This window comes from Pleurodeles waltl, chromosome 5, assembly GCF_031143425.1.
Source record: "Pleurodeles waltl isolate 20211129_DDA chromosome 5, aPleWal1.hap1.20221129, whole genome shotgun sequence".
Taxonomy (NCBI): Eukaryota; Metazoa; Chordata; class Amphibia; order Caudata; family Salamandridae; genus Pleurodeles; species Pleurodeles waltl.
The window spans coordinates 870423066-870442384 of record NC_090444.1 but is presented as its reverse complement, the minus strand read 5'-3'; the positions used below and the strand labels follow the sequence as shown (position 1 = coordinate 870442384).

Here is a 19319-nt window from a genome sequence, read left to right as displayed (position 1 = left end):
TTTAAGTTGTTCCATGTCCGCATGAGTACCTCATTCAGTCATGGTTTATTTTTGACATTCTGCTATGTGCAGCTTTCTTTTTCCTTTCTACTAGACAAACGTACATTTTGTAATGCACAGCAAAAGAACATTCCTGGTTTGACCGCTGACATACATGGTATACATCAAAATCTGTATAGTAGTCACACACAGGGAATGATGCAGATCTTTTGATAATGTATATTGTTTTGGATGTGACAGTATAATCTTCTTTCTGTGACATCAAGCGGGAGCTGAATGTGCATGTCCACTGTTCTCTGTCAGTACCTTTTTAGGTAAATTCAGCAAGGGAGGTACACAGTGTTAGCAGTAGCGCTGGAATAATTTTCAGAGTATGAGTGCTGTCATCAGTGTTATGTCACTGAAGTCAAATGGTCTGTGAAAATTTCAAGCAACACATAAAGAACAGTTTTAGCAAATAAGCCACGTCCGTTCAGCAAGATAATCGTAAAAGTGTGGTATGTAGCTGGGATTGAATTTTGGAGCAAATATTACACATATGTCACTAGAGCACGGTGTGGTAGCACATTGTCATTTACAGACAGTGCATTTTCCATTGAAATAGCCACGGAATTTGCACAGAGGTGGGTTTGCTGATAAAACTGTATAGAGTGCAAATAGAAATGTGTGGAAATCGGGTTTTTTTTGCCAAGTGAAGTGTCTTGATTTGTTTTGATCCAATGAAAATATGTGTTCTTGTGCAAAGGGAAAAAACAACTGCAATTACCAATATAGCTAGAAGATTCATTGTGAGATACAACGTGTCCCCAGAACTTTCTTTAACAACAGCAACCAAGAAGTTGGAATGGAGGAAGGGTCTTTCCAGTAGCTGCCCCTGGTTGTGTAGAATACTTTTAACATAAGCAAACCACTGGATCCTCTGGGTGTTGTGTAAGCTCAGAGGATAAGTAAGACCAGCTCTATATGATTGCAGTTCATCAGTAGACCATATACGGACCAATAAAGTAAGGTCTTGAGCTTGAGATCTGGTCTGAGGGGGGATTAAGAGGATACCTCCTCCCTTATGCACAAGAGCTCTTATAAAAGGTTTCCCCTAACCCCCAGGGAATCTGTATAGGAGTGGCCACATAATTCAGCATCATACAAAGATGCACACCTAACTTGACCCATATAAATCTCCCCCGCTGGGAGAATTGGGTATCAGGGGGCCCTCTTGGTAAATCTGAGGATGGTCCCTGCCCAGTGGTTTATCAAAAGTGAGTTCTTGGAGACCTGTGGGGTCCACAATCCAGTCAGACAAATGAATCTCCAAATACACAAATTCCTTAACCATCTCCAAGCTTCCCCCAAAGTGATGGTTCCTCTAGCCCTCTTCACTTTGTAATAAGTCATCTGCTTCATTTTAAGGGCATTCATTTTAAGACCGCATGACTCACAAAACAGCCTAAATCTATTAACAAGGGTCTGCAAGTCCACCCTTGGTTTAGAAAGAAAAATAGTGTAATCTGCAACGAAAATTGTCTGGAACCCTCTGACCTTCTAGAATCAGAGAATTGTCTGTACATTTTATCAAAATCTCTACACAACTATTAGCAAATAAAAGAAAAAGAGTTGGGGCCAAAATACAGCCCCGACAGACTCCCTTTCTGATGGCAATTTTCTCTGTAAGTTCACAGTTGGGGCCCCAATGAACCCCTGCAAAATTCCTCGCATGGAGGCCCACAATGATATTTGGTAAATTACAGGGAATTCCCAAAAAGTACCTCCCATAACTTCCTTCTAGGGAACAGATCAAAATCAGCTCGAAGGTTAATAAACTCAAGAGAGAGTGTCCCCATCAACATCCTCATAATTCCACTAGGCCATCAGAAAGTGAAAGACTGGATGTGCTAGTCTTAGATTTGCCCATAGCTCTAAGCATTATGTTTTATCCATGTTGTTTACTTCTAAATTAAATGTGGAAAAATTTCCCTCTGGCTACTAGAGTGTGGCAGGAGAGGTGATGTTATTTCCCTTTAAAAGCTGTATTGGACATTCCTTTGTAAGGTCTAAGAAACTCCTTGATTCTCCATCTGCATGTCATTTTATGTCATTTACTACAGTCGCTCGCTATCAATGGCAACATGGCTGCCATTGCAAGGTTTCAGTACATTACATGGGAAGACACAGAGAGTTGGTTTCCACATAGCTCAGATATCCCACAGCTATGTGAACACACATCGAAACTGGATTACACAGAATACCTGCAGGCAAAGAAAAAGTATACAGTCAAAACCAGTTGTGATTGGAAAAGGTTATATTGCAGATTTATTTGGAAAGTAATGGGTTAACTTACGGTAAATTCTTTTTTATGGCAATCCAAAAGCAGCCAGTAATAATATGACCTAAACTGGCTGATGCATGATTAGACAATGAGGACCAGGAATACACAACATCTGGTACTGAACCTTAGGGAGGTGACCCTATATCTGGACACAATAGTCCAGGAAAAGACTCACACATAAAGGTGAAGCATTAAAAAGCAAGCCTCTAGTTGCTCAGGCTTACGCTGTAGAGAATCACCTAAAGAGGTACTTATAGAAAGACCCCTCCCAGGAAATTACATAATTGGAGGAGTGTAGCTTTGCTTCCTCACCCCACATCATGTGACAAGGGAGATGAAGCCTATAGTGAAGGTGTTCTGCCTGGTAGGGAAATGCTGCACTTAGCTGCTGCTCGCCCCTGTTGTTGCTGTGAGTTTGAAGTAGGCAGCCACATTATGTCAGACCCCAAACTTTACAGGAAAGCTTTTGAACCTCACCTCTGCTTACCCTTGGGCTTGGTTCACATTCCTGCTGGTCCTTCTCTAACACTGCACTGCATTTGACTGTGGACAGACTGACTATGCTAAAATAAACCCTGAACAGATACTGGCTTTGCAGTACATTTCTGAGGGCCTGCATCAATATATGGAAAATGGGCATTAGTTCGACAATCACAGCACCCTTACCATCTCCACTCTAAGATGGCTTTGAGAGTGAAGTTCACTGTTGTGCTCCTGAATTTAGCTTGAATAGTGTTCAGTCGACAAAGAATATCATGTTACAAAGAAAGTATTTATTTGAATTAATGGAGAGTAAAACTAGATGAGAAGCAACAAAGCACCTAAATGTAGCTTTCAGGGCTGTAGATTTCATGGAAAAAGTTATTGGGCTAGGGAGCTGAGTGTTGAAACCAGGTAGACGCAGTGCTCGTTGAAAAAAATCAGTTTTCAATTCTTTACTGAATTTCAGGATGAGGGCAAGGTCGATGTGCACAGAGATGACATTCTGGTTCCTAGGGTTGTTGTTTAAAGACATCACTTTTTGATCTGGAGCCTATAGTTTTCTCAACGTTTTGTTTTGAGGGGCCTCACAAGAGGATGAGGTGGGTGGCGATTTGTTGGACTTTGTAGGTGGGATCCGTGTCAGGCTGGGGAGGCCAATAAGAACATATAACTGCAAGTGTGCGGGGTAGTCTTGTGGCCTGGACTATGGTACCAAAATCTGAATTGGGTCAATAAGGTTTTGTTTTCTTCAAGTAAGAGTTGTAGCTATATATAAACGATGTCTGGGTTTGGCACTGAAGAAGCTGAAGGCACTACTGATTTTACATAAATGCTGGGGAAAGAAGGTTGATGTTAGTGACAGTGCCCTGGTCTGGGCCTAATCTTGTTTGTTGCTGGTGGAGATTATTTTTCAATTCGATTTTATATAGGTTAGGATTGAGGTAGACAAATGACAAACCCGATTTTGGGGAGAAGACATTTTTTTAATCAACAGATGAAACTGATTAATGTGGCTTTTAGATACAAATTGTGTTGCCTGACTTCATTGTTGTCTAGGATGTCAGAGAGGACTTCATATAGATGTTGAAGCTCACAAAGAAAAGGATTCATCCTTGAGGCAAACCGAACGTTACTTGAATTCTATAAAATATGATAGACGGCATTTGCATTAAGTGGTAGCAGTCAGAAAAGTATTGGGTGAACCAGTAGAGCACAGCGAAACTCAATCACATAAGGGAAAAAAGAATGATCTCATGGCGTGGTAAGGGGATGATACTGTGCACCACTAACAGTGCTGCATCAGTTATACAGAATGACCTGCACCAGTGTTGGAGATCATACAGGAGATGCTTGTTTTCGATTTGTCCCTGCAGATGAATGACCACCTCTTTTAACTGTATATTTCAGAGGAGCAAAAGGTGCGTGACTGTTCTTTAAATGTCAAGGTAATCTTAGTCCATGTTGACCTACTTCAGGAGTGGGAGAATTATCCAGAGAAGGCCTTCGTGGGGGATGTTACCATTGCACAGGGTGGCTTTAAGTGAGCTAAGGATGTCTGTACAGTCTAAGCTGAAAAACAATGTAATGTAGATTTTCCTAGTAATTTATGACGGAAAGTCTTAATTTTATTAAAGACACGGAGGCGAATATTATGCGTTCTTTTCTTACTTTAATTCAAACAGCAGCAGTCAAGAAAACTACAACTCCCAGGAAGGTTAGACAACAACTAACCAATGGGAGCGAAACCATAACATGAACTGGACCAATAGGAAAGGCCCATAAACCATAGAGAGCACACTTGACTGCAAGCAGCCCTCTTTTCTTGAACGAGCAAGTCAGATAGAGTCATGTAACAAAGGATAAATGAGGCCAACAATTGTTATTGATAAAATAAAGGAGCACAAGTCTTGAACCAGGGCGATGATCCGACAGGATGATGCTTGAGGAAGTTGATTCCGGACAGGTTGTGAAGATGACTCCAGAAGACTCTTCTTGACGATGGAACCAATTGAGTAAAGAGAATTACCCGGAAGCTGGAGGCAATGCAGGAGTCGCTGGGAGGGAAATAAAAGTACATATTAGAAGAAGTACTGCGGTGGGATAATATTCGCCTCCGTGTCTTTAATAAAATTAAGACTTTCCGTCATAAATTACTAGGAAAATCTACATTTTATGTCAAGACCGGAGGCTCTATTATGCGCGTTTAAAGCTGTTCCACAACTAACGAAGAAGCAGTTCTGACAGGCTTACAGTAGAAAGTTTTAAAAACATTATCATTTGACCAATCAGCTGACCTGAGAATGTCCTCCAATGAAGACCCAACAGCGAAAGCTTTCGAGGCCATAGCTCCTCTGGAGGAATGGGCTCCGAAAACAGAAACATCTATACCCGCTAAGGACATAATGAATTTGATCCAGCGGGCTAGAGTTGCCGAAGACACTGGATTGTGAGGTTTTCGAAAAGAGATTAACAATTGGTTAGAAGAGGACGTTCTCAGGTTGACAGTTCTTTTTTCGTATTCTTTTAAACAAAAACCAACACATAACTTAGGCTTGTCTGGAAAGAAAGGGTAGAAAACTGAGTGTAAATTAGTTTTGGTACGTTTGGAAATGTGAAACAGAACCCCTGAAGGTAAGAATTGTCGAGCAGAGACATCTAAGGACTTAACGTCTGAAGTCCTTTTCATAGAAATTAAGCATAACAACATGGTAAGTTTAGCGGAGAGCATTTTGAGGGAAAGGCTAGGGTTATCTGGCAAGGAGAGAAAGAAATTGAGGACGAGGGAAACATCCCAGAGATAAGAGTACTTCGCAGAAGGGGGCCTAGAGAGCTTGACTCCTTTCAGGAGACGGCAGATTAGCGGGTGAGACCCAATAGGGTTTCCGTTGATATAAGAGTGGTTCAGAGAAATAGCCGATCTGTAAAGGTTGATTGTACGGTAAGACTTACCTGAACCCGCTTGGGCGGCTAGGAAATTAATAATAAGACTCAGATCCGCTGAAAAGGGATTTGAACACTTTCCCAGACACCAGCTTGACCAAAGAGCCCAAGCTGATTTATAGGCTCTTCTTGTGCCAGGTGCCCATGCGTTATTGATGAACTCTGTAGCCTCTGACGAAATAGCATGGGACTGTTGGGAAGACCGGAGATGAGCCAGGCTGAAAGAGTTAGAGTTTGGTCGATGATCAAATTGTGGGGATGATCGAACGGATCGAGAATGAGGGATGGAAATGTCGGGAGAAGAATGGGGAAATCTATTGTCAGTTCGAGAAGGGGAGGGAACCAAACCTGCGATTGCCAAAAGGGGGTTAACAGGACAATGGATGCTTTCTGGCGTCTGACGTGGTTCAGGACCCTGTTGATCAGGATAAAAGGAGGGAAGGCGTAGTTGAGGGAGCCGGACCAATCTTGTAGGAAGGCGTCCGTAGCCAGAGCCAGTGGATCGGGACGCCAGCTGAAAAAATGAGGAAGCTGGGTGTTGAGTCTGGACGCAAAGAGATCTATGTGGAAAGGGCCCCATTTCCTTTCTAGCAGATGAAATACTGACTGGTGTAATTTCCAGTCGCTGGAATCTGTGAGGTGGCGAGAATGCCAATCCGCGTTGGAATTCAAAGATCCCGGCAGGTACTCTGCTACTAGGGAAATATTGTGGGACAAACAAAAATCCCAGAGACTCTTGGCTAGGAGGGCCAGCGGTTTGGACCTGGTGCCCCCTAGACGGTTGATATAACGTACTGCCGATATATTGTCCATACGTAGCAGAATGGAGCATCGTGCTCTGTTTTTCGTGAAACTTTGGATCGCAAAGGAGCCTGCAAGAAGCTCTAAACAATTTATGTGCAATCTGGACTCCTCTGTGGACCATGTACCGCCAGTCGAGATTGAACCACAGCGGGCGCCCCAACCCGTGAGACTTGCATCTGATTCTAATACAAGATCGGGCACAGAGGGGAAGATGGACCTGCCGTTCCAAGCTTCTAAATGGGATATCCACCAAAGAATTTCCATCCGGGATTCCCGATCTAAGGAAACGAGGTCGGAATAAGCAAGGCCTCGACGAAGATGAAGGATTTTGAGGCGCTGGAGGGCGCGGTAGTGGAGAGGACCGGGAAAGATGGCCTGGATGGAGGACGAGAGAAGGCCGACGACCCTCGCGAGGGTTCTGAGAGAGATAACGTCTTTTTGAAGAGTTAAGATTAGTTCTTTTTTTATAGCGGAGACTTTGGACCGGGGAAGGAACAGAGCCGCCGAAACTGAATCTATTTGAAAACCGAGGAACTCTATTTGTTGAGAAGGTAGAAGAACTGACTTTTCGTGGTTTATAATAAAACCGAGGTCTGAGAGGAGAGAGGATGTGATCTGCAGATGGGATAGTAAGGATGATTTGTTTTGGTGCATGATCAAGATGTCGTCTAGATAGATAATCAGTCTGACACCTAGGGAGCGAAGGAAGGTTACAACCGGTTTCAATAGCTTCGTGAAGCACCAGGGGGCGGAAGATAGGCCAAAAGGAAGAGAGGAAAAATGGTAACATTCCGAGTTCCAAAGAAATTGTAAAAATTTCCTGTGAGAAGGATGAATAGGCACAGCCAGGTATGCGTCCTGTAGGTCTAGTCTGACTAACCAGTCGGACTGGAGCAAAATATCCCTGAGATGGATAATAGTCTCCATTTTGAAGTGTCGATAAATGACAAACTGGTTGAAATATTTCAGGTTGATTACTGGTCTGAGTTTTTTGTTCTTTTTGTGGACAAGGAAAATGGAACTGATGAACCCGGATGGGTCTGGAGTGCAAGGATGGATGGCTTCTTTTCTTAGAAGAGATTGTATTTCTAAAGAGATTAAAGAGGACATTTCGAGAGAAAATTTTGGTAGAGGAGGAGGGCCAGATTGGAAAGGGGGGGAAAGAAATTCGATTAGATATCCCTGAACAGTTGAGAGTACCCAAGGATCTGCAGTGATTGATTTCCACTTTTGAAGGAAGAAACGGAGGCGACCTCCTACGGGAGGGCCAGAAGGTTGGCTTACCTTGGTTAATGGGCGGTCTGGAGGAGCGCTGGCCACGGGTGCGGAAACCCCTGGATCTTTGGGGATAGAACTGGGGTTTGAACTCGTGAGAGTAGGTATTGAATGAACCGGCATAACCTCTGGAGCCTTGGTTCCTGTATGAACGGCCGGTAAAGCGGCTCCTGCCTCTACCGGCCCGGGGAAAAACACGCTGGTTAAATACCTTTTTAAGGTTTTGTTGGGCCTTATCCAGGGATGAAAACGTTGAGACAAAACGGCTAACATCCTTTATAAAGTGGTCTCCAAAAAGTTTCCCGTCAGCCTGAATGCCGGGGTCTCTAGTGGCCAAGTTAGCCAACTTGGGGTCCATTTTGAGTAAAAGACCTTTGCGTCTTTCGTGGATAATAGCTGAATTGGCATTGCCCAAAAAACAAAAGGCCCGCTGAGTCCAAAGAGAAAGGTCCAAGGGATCAATAGTGGATCCTTCAAGTCTGGCTGATTCGGCAATGTCAAAGATTCTGGCTAGAGGGCCCACCACGTCTAACAGCTTATCCTGACAGGTGGTCCAAGCCTTGTCCACTCCCTTACGAGGATCCTTACCGAACTTGGTAAAGAAAGTGATGAGAGAATCGTCAATAATAGGGGTTACTGTAATGTTGGATGGTAATGATGGCCTAGGGCATTCTGATTTTAATTTAGATCTGATTTGCTTGTCTAACGGAAAGCGTAGGCGGGAAGAGATGTAATCACCTACATGGTCTAGTGGCAACCATTCCGTTGAATTAGGGTGTTGAATGAGGGAGGGATCGAACATAGGCACACCCTCCGAGTCAACTATACTGGTAGAAGGACCACTGGACGCAGATTTGATGCGTTTGGAGGAAGGGGGAGACAGTGTATCATTCGTATTATCAGAAAGGGATAACTCATCCAAGTCCTCCTCGTCCGAGTCCAGAATCTTTGATATCACGATCTTTTTAGGCACAGAGGAATGCTTTATTTTAGATTTGCATTTTAAATGGGTTGCCGAGTTTTTGGCGGAAATCCCCTCCTTTGAAGGAGGCCTGGGAGGAAACAAGTCCTCAGTCTGGTGTGAGTCAAGCTCACTTCCCGTCTGTGCGTTTGTGCGTGATTTGGAAGAGGATAATTTTCGTTTTCTGCTTTCCCCCGCAGAATAGGCCATAGATTTGGACATGACGGACAATACAGAATTTTCGATATTTTTAGACATCTTTTGCATAGACGCTTTCATAGCGTGTTTTACTGAGGACTGGATAAATTTGTTTAAATCTTGAAAAGATTCCTCATCCTCCTGAGAGGAAGACCTTGAGGGAGAACTCCCTGACTCCATGATAGGATAGAAGTAATATTGAAAGGAAAGCAAAGTTCCAGTAGGATTGTCCACGAATGCAGGCTGGTAAATGGTTAACCGGAGCAACACGCTCCAAACTGTGTCGGCTCCTCCCCGAGGCGGAGTCCTGAAGGGGAAGGAATACCAGACACGTGACAGCACTGAGGAGACAGCGGTGAAGAAGCTGTTCTCCGGCGTCGACGCTCGAAGCAATGAAGCTTGAAGAGCTTCACAAAGAAGACGCGCCGCGTCGGCCTGTACGCCGAATCGGTAAGTTGATTCTTCTGTCAGGCGCGTTCAAAGGAGACGCGCGCTGGCAGAAATAAACGGTCTGCGCAAATAGAACGCTCGACGGAGCGGGCGCGAGAGGCCGAACTGGAAGGTGGGGGGGGGGGGGGCGGGGGGGACACGGGATAAGCCGCGAAGCGGTAAACCACAGGCTGTATATAAAACAGTGTTTAAGCATTGATAAATATAATAAAGCTTTTAAAAACCTTAAATATGAGAACAAAGAAAACAAGAGAAACACATGAGAGTACTTATCTTGACTGCGAGCAGCAAGAAAAGAGGGCTGCTTGCAGTCAAGTGTGCTCTCTATGGTTTATGGGCCTTTCCTATTGGTCCAGTTCATGTTATGGTTTCGCTCCCATTGGTTAGTTGTTGTCTAACCTTCCTGGGAGTTGTAGTTTTCTTGACTGCTGCTGTTTGAATTAAAGTAAGAAAAGAACGCATAATAGAGCCTCCGGTCTTGACATAAAATTGTGGTTCATTTGAACGTGATTGTTTGCTATGTAGGGGCTAACATGGTCTGTGATGTCAATGTAGTTTCATTTTGAATAATATTCAGACATGTGAAAAATCTTATCTATTGAAATATTTTCTTTCAGTTCACAATAGACAAGCGGCTTGGAGGTGCGAATGGACCACATGCATTGCTATTTGTAGGCCTGAGCCTAAAATGACACAATTAATCTGCCACGTGGCATATTTCCAAAAAGTTTTGTTAAAATAAATCAAATGTTGACTTGTACTTTTACCTGATTTTGCTCCCACTTCTCGCATTGGCAACCTCTCTGTCACCGAACCTGGGAAAATATAAAAAACATTATGCTGGTAGAACAATGCATTATGCAGAAATATGCATCCTACATGAACTCTAAAATAGCATCAGTGAACTACTACAGCCATCACAGGATTAAGTGGAACCAGAACTGACTAGTAGATAAATGATCCGTTTGAATTACTTTTGAAAAAAATAGGGTATCTCCATTCCATAGCTGACGTCATGGAATATCCAGTTGTCGGTGTTAGTGCGTGAAACAGTAGCCTCACTTCCAAAGTCGCCCTGTAATTCTGAGTTCCAAAGTGTATTTCAACCCTGTAGTACAATCTGGCACCTAAGGCAAATACTGCAAAACCAGCGAGGCTTCATGGATCAACAATAGAGTCTACTTCAAAAACACACTGAAACTATGTAGCGTCTAAGTAACCCGTCCTCGCATCTTGAATAAAACCTTCAAGGATTTACTTGGAAATGCAACCAACACCTTTCATGAAAGGTAATAAATAATTTCTAATTGATCCAAATGGTCGGAAAAACTGTATTTACAACCAAGGTCTATAAGCACTTGTTGCAGCCAAGGGCTAGAGTGCTTAAAGTCTGGATATGACCAATGAGCATTAGTCGTACTCTCACGGTCTCATTCTTACACACTCATTTATGTACCCAGTCATATCCTCCAACATCAGTCAATAATTTAATGGCCTACATAAATTCCAAATACTTTTTCCCTATAATAATTGTCCCTATTGTTTTGAGATTAAACATTCTATTATCACTCTCTGATGCGTCCACAAGTCACTGCGAGGGAAGACTGCCTGAGATGGGCAGGTCTGATTAATCGCGGACTAATCAGCAGCCACTAGAGCGTTCGCATCATATGAGGTAACAGCAACTGACACTTTGAGAATCCACTTGCAGGGACTAGTGGACACATCGGGGTGTGAGAAAGTAGCCTCTTTCTAGCCTTGTTACCCCCACTTTTGGCCTGTTTGTGAGTATATGTCATGGTGTTTTCACTGTCTCACTGGGAATCTGCTAGCCAGGGCCCAGTGCTCATAGTGAAAACCCTATGTTGTCCGTAGGTTTTGTTATGTGTCACTGGGACCCTGCTAGCCAGGACCCCAGTGCTCATAAGTTTGTGGCCTATATGTGTTCCCTGTGTGATGCCTAACTGTCTCACTGAGGCTCTGCTAATCAGAACCTCAGTGGTTATGCTCTCTCTTTACTTCCATATTTGTCACTAACAGGCTAGTGACTAAATTTACCATTTCACATTGGCATACTGGTACACCCATTTAATTCCCTAGTATATGGTACTGAGGTACCCAGGGTAGGGAGCCCTGACAATTCTTACACAGGTCTGCCACTGCAGCCTGAGTGAAATAACGTCCACGTTATTTCACAGCCATTTACCACTGCACTTAAGTAACTTATAAGTCACCTATGTATCTAACCTTCACCTGGTGAAGGTTGGGTGCAAAGTTACTTAGTGTGTGGGCACTAGCCAAGGTGCCCCACATCGTTCAGGGCAAATTACCTGGACTTTGTGAGTGCCTGGACACCATTACACGCGTGCACTGTACATAGGTCACTACCTATGTACAGCGTCACAATGGTAACTCCGAACATGGCCATTTAACATGTCTAAGATCATGGAATTGTCACCCCAATGACATTCTGGCATTGGGGGGACAATTCCATGATCCCCCGGGTCTCTAGCACAGAACCCGGGTACTGCCAAACTGCCTTTCCGGGTCTCCACTGCTGCTGCTGCTGCCAACCCCTCAGGCAGCCCTGGCCCAGGAAGGCAGAACAAAGGATTTCATCTGAGAGAGCGTGTAACACCCTCTCCCTTTGGAAATAGGTGTGAAGGCTGGGGAGGAGTAGCCTCCCCCAGACTCTGGAAATGCTTTGATGGGCATAAATGTTGCCCATCTCTGCATAAGCCAGTCTACACCGGTTCAGGGATCCCCCAGCCCTGCTCTGGCGTGAAACTGGACAAAGGAAAGGGGAGTGACCAGAGCTCCTCCTGTGTGTCCCAGACCTCTGCCACCTTGGAAACAGAGTGCTTGTGGCACACTGGACTGCTCTGAGTGGCCAGTGCCAGCAGGTGACGTCAGAGGCTCCTTCTGATAGGCTCGTATCTCTCTTGGTAGCCAATCCTCCTTCCTAGGTAGCCAAACCTCCTTTTCTGGCTATTTAGGGTCTCTGCTTTGGGGATCTCACCGGATAACGAATGCAAGAGCTCACCAGAGTTCCTCTGCATCTCCCTCTTCACCTTCTGCCAAAGGATCGACCGCTGACTGCTCAGCAAGCCTGCAAAACCGCAACAAAGTAGCAAGACGACTACTAGCAACCATGTTTCGTTTCATCCTGCCAGCTTTCTCGACTCTTTCCAGGTGGTGCGTGCTCTGGGGGTAGCCTGCCTCCTCCCTGCACCAGGAGCTCTGAAGAAATCTCCTGTGGGTCAACGGAATCTTCCCCCTGCAACCGCATGCACCAAAAGACTGCATCACTGGTCCTCTGGGTCCCCTCTCATCCTGACAAGCGTGGCCCCTGGAACTCAGCAACTCAGTCCAAGTGACTCCCACAGGCCAGTGACTCTTCAGTCCAAGTTTGGTGGAGGTAAGTCCTTGCCTCCCCACGCTAGACTGCATTGCTGGGTACGGCATGATTTGCAGCTGCTCCGGCTCCTGTGCACTCTTCCAAGATTTCCTTCGTGCACAGCCAAGCCTGGGTCCCCGACACTCCTTCCTGCAGGGCACAACCTTCTGAGTTGTCCTCTGGCGTCGTGGGACTCCCTTTTGTGACTTCGGGTGGACTCCGGTTCACTTTTCTTCTAAGTGCCTGTTCAGGTACTTCTGCGGGTGCTGCCTGCTTCTGTGAGGACTCCTTGAGTTGCTGGGCGCCCCCTCTGTCTCCTCCTCCAAGTGGTGATATCCTGGTCCCTCCTGGGCCACAGCAGCACCCAAAAACTTCTTCCGCGACCCTTGCAGCTAGCAAGGCTTGTTTGCAGTCTTTCTGCGTGGGAACACCTCTGCAAGCTTCATCGCGACGTGCGACATCCAACCTCTAAAGGAGAAGTTCCTAGTCCTCTTCTTTCTTGCAGAACTCCAAGCTTCTTCCAACAGGTGGCAGCTTCCTTGCACCCTCAGCTGACATTTCCCGGGCTCCTGCCCACTCTCTAGACTGTTGCGACTAATGGACTTGGTCCCCTTGTCTTACAGGTACTCATGTCCAGAAATCCACTGTTGTTGCATTGCTGGTGTTTGTTCATCCTGCAGAATCCTCCTATCACGACTTCTGTGCTCTGTTGGGGTAGTAGGTGCACTTTACACCTACCTTTCAGGGTCTTGGGGTGGGCTATTTTTCTAACCTTCACTGTTTTCTTACAGTCCCAGGGACCCTCTACAAAGTCACATAGGTTTGGGGTCCATTCGTGTTTCGCATTCCACTTTTGGAGTATATGGTTTGTGTTGCCCCTATACCTATGTGCTCCTATTGCAATTTACTGTAACTTTACACTGCTTGCATTACTTTTCTTGCTATTACCTGCATAATTTTGGTTTGTGTACATATATCTTGTGTATATAACTTATCGTCATACTGAGGGTACTCACTGAGATACTTTTGGCATATTGTCATAAAAATACAGTATCTTTATTTTTAGTACTTCTGTGTATTGTGTTTTCTTATGATATTGTGCATATGACACCAGCGATATAGTAGGAGCTTTACATGTCTCCTAGTTCAGTCTAAGCTGCTTTGCCATAGCTACCTTCTATCAGCCTAAGCTGCTAGAAACACCTCTTCTACACTAATAAGGGATAACTGGGCCTGGCACAAGGTGTAAGTACCTCTGGTACCCACTACAAGCCAGGCCAGCCTCCTACAGGAGTCTATTAGAATGTTTAATCTCCCAGCAATAGGGATAATGGTTCTGAGGACCATTACATTACATTGAGACTCAAGTTTCCTCCTGGATTTGCCGACATTACCGAGCCCACAGAAGCCCACATGGTCGGCCCGCTGATTACCTTTATGGGGGCGAGCTGATTATGGAAGAATGAGTAACTTTGACTGCGCCTTCACAGGACATTTATGTACCCAGTCATATCCTCCAACATCAATCAATAATTTAATGGCCTACATAAATTCCAAATACTTTTTCCCTATAATAATTATCCCTATTGTTTTGAGATTAAACATTCTATTATCACTCTCAGTGAGTGGCGCGAAGCAGTGACGTCTTTCCTTTGAAGACGTGAGTAATGGGTAAACCCTTGGGGGCTTAGAGGGAGAGCATTGAACCGCTGTTTACACTCCAAGTGGTAGGTCTGTACAGAGTGTTGAAATATGCTCAGTTTGGGTGCTATAGTACTTATATGAATCATGCTTACATAGACTGACAACTGAGCATGGGGCAGAAAAAGGCAAGACCAGCCAGGTCAGAGAGGGTCTACTTTTTACGGATGATCTCTTACACAGACTAAGGTGCACTGGGTTTGTGATTTTATCCATGAGCATTCATTAGTCGAATTCGGCAACAGGACAACCACACATTTAGTATTTGGCCAATGTAGTGGTACAAGATGATTAGTATTCAACAGGATGCACTGTCATGTTACATGTCTTTACATAACAGTGTGTGACTAAAAGGAGATGCTCCCACTCACACTACAGTTTCAGAGAAGTCTGGAGTGAAACTTGGCAAGCAGTGTTTGGTGTGTTCCACAAATTATTTCGTAAACCCTCATGATTTTCTGGGTGACATGAGATTCTGGTGATGGTATGACCAGTGGACAAATACCATAACCACATATAGGCGATTCAGTGCAAGGAATGATCTTAAAAAGATACAGCTCCAGACAATAAGTACCAAACCATCAATTCATGGGGATTGTACCATGAATGGTTGTTGGAAAAACTCATAGGTCTTTTTCCTTTCATTTCTTATTTTTTCATTCCAGGAACAACTGTGTGTGGTTACCTAGAAGTGACAAGGAAAGTCAGTATAGGTTGGATAGATATATCCCCATCCCCTAAATAAAGATTAGGGATACAGGGTGAAAAATAGGTGGGATCTCAAGTCCTGAGGAAGGACGAACAGCCTAGTTGGGTGATGGAGAATGGCCAAAACATGTCAACAAGAGAGCAGATAGGAGGAATTAAGGGCCATTAAAATCCCCCAATTCAGGACCCGGATAGATCTTTTAAACCTATTCTGAGAGCCCAAGAGTAAAGATTGTGTAGGACTCCCATGAGATAGTTTTATCCATTATTTTTTGATCTGCAGAGTAGATCCCTGTATATGAGTGTTGTATGGTCTTCCCCAAACAACCTTTGCTCCATCCTTGATGTTGCTCTGCACGGGGATATTGTAGTAAGCCCAATAATGAAGCATGTCACTAATAGTGGATGAGGGCAATTTTTAAGATCCTTGCGTTTTAACTACAATCGTACTCTAGAATTCACATGAGTATCACATTTCCTCCTTTTCCTATTTTGTGTGGATGTGTATAGTATAATACTCAAGGGAGGACGGGAAAGGAGAGTTACCCCTCTCCCCTCTTTTTGTGTGCCTGGATTTCTCAGACAATTCATTTTTACACTCATGGCTAAAACAAAGGAATAAGAACACAAAAGAATTCAGTGAGTCGAAAATGATTAGACACTCACTGATATTGACCCCCAGGCTCTATCATTCACCATCAGTTTGTCATCACTTATACCACAACTTCATAATTATTCCTCAACTACAAATTCAAATTTCTAGCTGTATTTCAGACATCCATCACTAAAGTGCCTTATAATCCTTCATGTTTAACTCCTCTAAAATGTACCTAATCTCCTTCCCTGCCTTCACCAACCTTGTTCTCAACATCTCCCTTCTCATTCCCCCTTCACACACTCTCCGTTCCCCATCCAGAGCAAGAATTCTGATAGGCACTCTTAATTCTTGATGTCCATTGCAACCACAGGTGCAAATTATCGTCTTCTTAAAAAAACAAAAATTCCTTTCCCAGCTCCATTAAAAAATCTCACTTGTGTAATTGTCTGGAGCAAGCTAGGCCACTGTAAAGACTTTGTAGGAAACTGGGTTTTGATTGATGGGGTAAAGTCCGATCTCAAGCAATAACCACAATCCCTGTTAGGGTGAACCACAAAAGTCACTAAATTAATCTGTGTGTAACCCTCTAGTAGCTCAGCACAAAAGCAGTCAGGCCTAACTTAGAGGCAATGCATAAATTGCAGCACACAAAAAGTAATAAAGTGAAAAAACAACACAAGAAAAATCCCACACCAATTTAGGAAAATAGAATACATTTTAATAAATAAAATGTTGCCAGGTGACAAAAATCCAATCAGTAAAACAAGAGATATGCTATTTCAAAGTTTTAGGTAAATAGAGCATCTAACAGCACAAAGCGCCACTCACATTAATCTGGTCACAGGGAAAAGTCACAAGTTCAGACTGACTGCGATGGAGGATGGCCTGATACAAGGACCAGGTTACTCCTGCTGAAAACGCTACCCTCTCAAAGTCCAGCTTGAAGGGTCCAGATTGCAGTGGAGGAGGACACAATGAGCAGACAGAGGTTTGTGGATGGTCATTGCAGTAATGCACATAGCAGGCCTGGCATCATGGATGGTCATTGCTGTAGCACAAATATCAAGTTGGCCGTCACAGACAGTCAATGTTGTAGTTTTGTGTTGATGGTCACCATGGGCTGTTATTGCTGTAGTGCAAAGTGAAAATCTTGTGTTGCCGGTAGTCTATGGCATTCACTGCAGAGGAAGAGTTGGGTTCGCCGGAGGCTCCCGTTTTCGGTTGTTGTGAACGGCAGAGCCTCAGCACGAATGGGCCTGTTTGCAGACTATGGGGGTCATTCTGACCTCGGCAGTAAAAGACGCTTACCGCCGGTCAGAAGACCGCCATAACACCGCCGTGGTAAACCGCCACGGTCATTCTGACCCGCAAATGCCAAACCGCCGAAAACCCGACACCCTCAATAATCCGCCACACCAAAGGTCAGCAAAAAAATGGCACTGACCAAACCTCCACCGTCACGCCAACAGAAATACGCCCATACCATTCCGACCCACAAATCCACGCGGCGGTCTTTCAAACGCGGTATTCCATTGGAGGTACACACCGCCGCGGTCAAAATACACACACCCATAGAAAACTCAGCCACATTGGTCACTTCGAAATACACACACCTGATACACATACTAACACCACTCCCACACACCCAACACAATATAAAACACACACCCATATCACCCACAAGCCCCTACCACCCGAAATCATTGACGAAGGCTAGAGACAGAGCACAGAATAGAGAATCCCACAACACAGAGGCACACAACACCATCACCCACACAGAATCCACGCACCAAACACCACACACCACCACACGCACCACACTCATCACCACAAACACCACCCCACACCTCAACCACACCACCCCATGGCACCCCAAAGACACCCCAGGTTCAGTGACGCCGAACTCAGGGTCATGGTGGAGGAAATAGTCCGTGTAGAGCCCCAGCTCTTCGGGGCACAGGTGCAGCACACCACAATTGCCAGGAAGATGGAGCTATGGCAAAGGATAGTGGACAGGGTCAACGCGGTGGGACAGCATCCACGCAATCGGGAGGACATCAGGAAGAGATGGAACGACCTACGGGGGAAGGTGCGTTCCATGGTATCAAGGCACAACATAGCGGTGCGGAAGACTGGCGGCGGACCCCCACCTACTCCCCCAGAATTTACCGCGTGGGAGGAGGAAGTCTTGCACATCCTGCAACCTGAGGGCCCCGCTGGAGTAGGCGGAGGAATGGACTCTGGTAAGGCAAATCTTCACTACTGCTTCCCACCGCCACCCCACCTGAATGCCAAATCATACCCCCACCCTCACCCCCTCCCCCATCACACCAACCCCTAGCAAAAGCCTCACCATCACAACCCACCCATCCCAACACCAAGCCCTGCATGCGACCCCAAAGCTTGGACACCCATCACCAAAGCATGCCCACTGCACACACACATCACCCCCACAAGCCACCCTCACAAAAGCCCCCACAAGGAAATGCCTGCACATGGGTACACGGACACCCACCCATCACACGAAATCCCACACACAGAAGCAATAACCATACCTTTATACCCCTGCAGGACCCGAACGCCACCACACCGCCACGGAGGGTACAGAGATGTCCATCCCACCCCCAGAAGAGGCCCCCAGCGATGACAGCAGCTCTGTCTCCCTGGAGCCAGACGACCAGCCCGGCCCATCGGGGACCTCTGGACAGTCGGTTCCCCACAGACAGCCACAGGCTACACCAGACCCAACCCCCTCTGGGAACACCAGCACAGCTCCCACCCAGCGGGCCCATGCCTCTGTCTCCAGGGCACGTCAATCAGCGGTGTGTCCACCACTACAGGGCACCCAGGTTGACCCACCACCCCAACAACAACAGGGACCTGGGGGCAGTGGTAGTGGGCACACCGGCCAGGGGACAGAGGCCCAGGGACACAGGGGAACTGGGAGGGCTGCTGTGCGACAGGGGGGGGACAGGCCCGGGGAACCGACTCTCCAAGAGGCCCTCTCCACCATCATGGGAGCATACCACCGCTCCCAGGAGACGATGGCGACGGTACTGGCCCGGTTCCAGGAGATCCAGGAACTGCAGGAGGAACGGTACATGGGGTTCAGGGAGGAACTGAGGAACATCAGTTCCGCAATGGGGACCATCGTCCTGGCCCTTACCCAGATCGTCACCACATTGCGGGACCATGTGGCACCCCAAAGGGCCCCTGTCACTAGCCCAGGCCAGGAACAGCCTACCACCTCCGCCGGCGCCAGTGGACAGGAGGCCCCCACACAACGACAGGCCACCAGAACCCCACCTCCTGCAGAAGAAGAACCACCCCGCAAGCGGAACCTGAGATCTCACAAGAAGACAGAGTAGGATTGCAAGACCCCCACCAGCCTAAGATACCCCCTGATGTCATCCCACTGTCCCACATTGTCACCCTGTCCAACCTTGAACTGCCCCTGCTCCATCCTTCCACAGGCATATGG

At 45.9% G+C, this 19319-nt stretch overlaps 1 protein-coding gene across 10 annotated transcripts in view; it reads right to left on the bottom strand.

Moving 5' to 3' along the window:
* SMOC2 (SPARC related modular calcium binding 2) overlaps positions 1-19319 on the bottom strand; it is a 1415403-nt gene that overhangs the window by 856040 nt on the left and 540044 nt on the right. For all 10 annotated transcript variants that reach the window (XR_011203762.1, XR_011203761.1, XM_069234975.1 and 7 more), the window contains exon 5: positions 10202-10249. Coding sequence is in view for 8 of the 10 variants with exons in the window: in XM_069234975.1 (XP_069091076.1) it covers positions 10202-10249 (48 nt within the window). In the remaining 2 variants the exon portion in view is untranslated. The remainder of the gene's footprint in view (positions 1-10201; positions 10250-19319) is intronic.